Source organism: Anser brachyrhynchus, assembly GCF_964034855.1.
Source record: "Anser brachyrhynchus genome assembly, chromosome: Z".
Classification (NCBI taxonomy): domain Eukaryota; kingdom Metazoa; phylum Chordata; class Aves; order Anseriformes; family Anatidae; genus Anser; species Anser brachyrhynchus.
Window position 1 is genome coordinate 5,788,152 of NC_137697.1, and position 4,520 is coordinate 5,792,671.

The 4,520-nt window shown below is 56.7% G+C and overlaps 1 protein-coding gene across 1 annotated transcript; it reads right to left on the bottom strand.

Moving 5' to 3' along the window:
* Nucleotides 1-628: 628 nt before the first annotated feature.
* Nucleotides 629-4,317, bottom strand: LOC308185391 (uncharacterized protein). Its single transcript, XM_080573390.1, has 2 exons — nucleotides 3,986-4,317; nucleotides 629-3,875 (listed from the first exon to the last, which is right to left on the bottom strand). Exon 2 carries the CDS (start codon nucleotides 3,754-3,756, stop codon nucleotides 1,750-1,752), a length of 2,007 nt encoding a protein of 668 aa, XP_080429516.1. The 5' UTR covers nucleotides 3,757-3,875; nucleotides 3,986-4,317; the 3' UTR covers nucleotides 629-1,749.
* Between the last annotated feature and the right edge of the window lie 203 nt (nucleotides 4,318-4,520).

The window sequence follows — 4,520 nt, forward strand, 5'->3', positions numbered from 1 at the left end:
TGGTGAAGAACCTTTTCCTAACACCCAGCCTGACCCTCCCCTGTCACAGCTCCGTGCTGTTCCCTCAGGTCCCGTTGCTCTCCCAAAAGAGCAGAGATCAGCACCTTCCCCTCCACTCCCCAGAGGGAGCGGGTGCTGTTGATGGTCGGTACCGCTCCAGTACCCTGGGTGCCACAGGCTTGGTGCAAGTGCCATGAGCACATGTACCTTGTGGCAGGGGCCAGGATGATGACAAAGTCAGTTCTGCAGCCCCGGTCTTTTTGCAGTACTGTGTTGGCTGGGCTGGGAAGCACAGGGAGGGCCGTGGACAATCCAAGAGTCTGCTGGGACAGGTCCTTCCACCGACATCGCCCCTTGTCTGGTCAAGAAGACTCTCATGAAGGATCATCCCTGTTGCTGCTGGCTGGATGGTGGGACATACCCCATCTGGTGGCTCTCATGCACCATGCTGCCCAGCGCTGGCAGCTGGCTGGAGGAGCAGCCCCCTGTGCACATCATTTCAGCTCCGTTTCCTGCCTTGTGGTCCTGAACCTCAGTCTGGGCAGGTTCAGTTGCCATCTGCACCTGCAGGCAGTGCCCCTGCCTTGGGCAGCATTCTGGCTCCCTTGCAGCTCCAGATGCACTGAGGCCCCAACTCCTGCCCTGCTCTGTGAGCTGCAGGTTTGGGGCCTTTGCATATTTAAAAGCGATCGTGCAGGCATAACAGTGGCATAACAGTGGGGAGTATGCTAAGCAGATAAAGGGACATTGGAAGGTCCCACTCTCCCAAAACAAGGAGGATGGCTAAGAAATACAACACAAGCAGTTGCGGATACAGCAAAAACAAAAAGTCACGAGCCCCTCCAGTCACAAGAGAAGAAAAAAGGAGGGAAAAGGAGAAATTAAAGGTTGGTCAAATAAAATTGGACATACATGGTATAGCAACAAGCGTCGAGTAGGTTCTGAACCTGTACTACTCAGCCAGTGAGGAAACAGGGGAGGAATCAAGAATCGGGTAATAGGGGATATAAGGTTATGATACACGTCTGCTTCGCGCTCCTGCTTGCAGGACACCCGGCACTGCAATCATGAATAAAAAGCTAGTTCACTGAGATCCTCAGCTGAGCCCGTGTTACTTTCTACAGATTGCTTCTCACAAGGGTATCCTGATGTGCCCCTTTTTCCCACACACGGTCCGTCAGTTATAGCTGGAGATGAGTTAACTCCAAGGAGGCCAAGCCTCTCGCGGGAGTCTGAGGGGGTGCATCTGGGTTTGCTCAATCCCTTTCACAGGAGCAGCCAGCTCCATGGCATTGCCTTTGCCCAAATCATCTAAATCATCACTGTCAGGAGGATCAGGAGAACCGCGATCGAGCTGAGTATCTCCTGAGTATTCATCAGCCTCTGCGTATGTAGCTCTCTCACCCTCAGGTAGGCAACTATTTTCTCGATGGATGCACGAAACAAGTCATGAGTTGTGAGCTACCAGTTGGGAATTGCAAGTTAGGAGTTTGAGAAGGTGTCAGTTAGAATACCCCTGAATTAAGAGAGGAATGGGTGAATTCACACTGGACTAATGGGCAAGCCCCCTGCCCTGGGACACCCCTTCCCTGCCACCCCCCTCCAGCCTGCAGGCACAGCCCACCGTGAGTCTGCCGGCGCTTCACAAACAAGACACGATTCCCACCATGGGGCTAGGAAGAGGATTTATTTGGACCGGAGGAGTGAGCTGCCTGGCCCCTGGTCCTCTGTCACACCTTTCCACAATTGCTACTTGTGACCGTGGGCCTTGCCCTGCAGGGCAGAGTAGAGTGCCCGCAGGTTCTGCCACTTGCTCTTGTGCACCGCCTCAGCAGAGTCTGCCTGGTGGGATCCCTGGTTCCACGAGGTGCTCGATGTCTTTGTAGCTTTGCAGGGCATGCTGGGCAGGGCGCTGGTCCTTAGGGCTGCCCTGCCACCCTCCTCCTGGGGCACAGCTGACTGGGATGGATGCTTCGTGCCCAGACATCTCTCAAGGATCTGCAGCTTCTTGGCACGAATGTGCAGCTCCAGGGCCTCACGCTGCTCCTCAGGCATAAACGTGGCCTCAGGGCTGTGGAAAAAGACAGGCACGGGGCGGGAGCGTGGTGTCCTCGAGGCCGCTGGGCAGGCAATGGATGCCCCAAGCCTCCTCTGCTTGACCTGGTCCGGATGGAGGAGGGGCTTGTGCTTGATGAAGCGGACACAGGGACTTCGTGGTGGTAAGGCTCCGGCCCCAGCACAGGCATTTTTGGGCAGTGCTCGATGCATCTTTTCAGTGGACCTCTGCACTGGCCCAGGGAAGCGTTGCAGCTGTACTTCCCGGCACTTCTTTGTTATGTGCTCACTGAGCTTGCTGCGGTGCTCTTCCTTCAGCTGCAGCTTCTTGATCCTGAGAGGCGCTGCAGTGTCAGGCTCTTTCCCATTCCTGACATCCGTCACAAACGGATCCAGGATGATAACATAGTCAGTTTGGCAGCCCTGGTCTTTATGCATAATTCCGTTGGCCGGGCTGGGAAGCACTGGAAGGGCCGTGGACAGTTCAAAAGGTGGCTGGGACAGGTCGTCCTGTGGAAGTCGCCCCTTGGACACCTCCTTCCACTGACATCGTCCCTCTTGTGGGTCAAGTAACCTCTCGTGAACAATCATCCACCTTGCAGATGGCTCACTGTTATTGCACTGCGTGGAGCCCCGAATGTCAGTCCTGGGTTGCTGCTGTTTCATGGGGAGCGCGCCCAGTTTCCCTGCACATTCCTTGGGACTAAGAGCACAGTCTGTGTGCCTGCCAGGTGCAGACCTGTCATCTCTTCTATTTGCCTGGGGCAAAGGTAGTCCTTTTTCCCTCTTGGCCCAGCTGGGAAATGCTGAAGAGAGCATGGGCAACCCAAAAGGCTTCAGGAACTCCCTCTTCCTCTGAGGCAGCCCTCCATCAGGGCGGAGAATGCTCTCCCGGACAATGCAGTCCATTTGTGGTGGCTGGCTGGAGGAGCTGATCCCTGAGTGTGGCCCTTGCTTCCTCTTTCCTTCCATGTAATCCTGAATCTCCATCTTAGGTATTTTGCGTGCCCTCAAGCCCTTTGGGCATTGGTTCTCTGTGGAGAGCCCACTTGGTTTCCCCATGCTTCTGTCGGTGTCAGTGGAAGACTCTAATTTGTGTTTTTTCACAGTCATGCCATGACCAGCATTTCTCTGGATTGTAGGTGGTCTTGCTGTTGGTCCTGCAGCCACTTTGGCCATGCCAGGAACAGCTGAAGAAGCCATGGACAATCTGTGAGGCCGCAGGAATTCCTTTTCTCTTCTTGTCTGCTCCTCATCCTTATGAAAGAAGCTCTTGCGGATGGTGTTCTCAGGGCTCAGTACGGCTGGTTCTGCCCTGGGCTGTGCAGGAGGCCGCAATAACAATCCACTCATGTAAGGCAGCCCTCCATCCGGGTGGAGAATGCTCTCACGCACAATGCAGTCCATTTGTGGTGGCTGGCTGGAGGAGCTCACCTCAGAGTGCAACTCTTTGTCCCTGTCTCCTGCCCTACGATCCTGAGTCTCGGTTATTGAACGTTTGAGGGCTGTCAGGCCATGCGGTTGCTTGTTCCTTCTGGAGGAATCACTTGCTTTTTCCACACTTCCGCTGGTGTTGATAGAAGAGAGCAATTTGTCTTCTCTTCCAGAGATGCCACAATCATCTTTCCTTGGCATTGCAGCTCGTCCTGCTGCTTGTCCTGCAGCCACTTTAACCATATCAGGAACAGCTGGGGGGGCCATGGGCAATTTGAGAGGGCGAGTGAGCTGCACCCCTCTGTGAGGCAGCCCCCCGTCTGGGCGAATGATGGACTCACGTACGATGTGGTCCACAGTAACTGACCGGTAACGCCTCTTGCCGCCTGCAAAACAGGGAGGGAGTCTGAGCTGCAGTGGGAGAGAGGCACCAGGGCCACCGCAGCCCCATAGGGATGGGCTGCTCGGTGCTGAGGCTCACCCACGGGGGACTCACCTGGCTTTGGTACCGGTGGTTGCCGCTGCCGCCGTCCACAACTTCGCCGGAGTCGGCCGTCACCCTGTGGGCACAGAAGCACGGCACTGTGACCAACCTGGGGAGGGACCCACGGGACCCCTTCCAACACCTCCTGGCCCCCCAGTCCCAAAGCCCCGAGTCTCCCAGCCCCGAATTCCCCCACCCTCCAGCCCCCGTACCTGTCGGTCTCGACCCCTGGAGAGCAGGGAGATCCCGGCCAGCAAAAGCATGAGGCCGGGGATGAGGAAAAAGCTGCTGTCGTCAGCCATCGCTCACAGCCAGGTACGACCGCACTGGCAGACGGGGGGTGGTGGCCGGTGCTTTATAGGGACACGGCCCTGAGGTCACAGACAGCACACGGCAACGCCTCTGTGAGGTCACAGCCCCCAGCCCACGTTGAAGCAGGCCGGTGCCCCTGTGCTGCATCCTGTGGGGAGGTGGGGGACCAGGACGGCTTCCCCGGGCTCCTCGCTTGGGGCCAGGGTCTGAGCCCACTGCCCAGCTCCAGCCGTGT

Excerpts from the sequence above, each read along its gene's own strand:
- LOC308185391 (XM_080573390.1), bottom strand. The coding sequence starts at position 3,756 with ATGGCCCCCCCAGCTGTTCCTGATATGGTTAAAGTGGCTGCAGGACAA.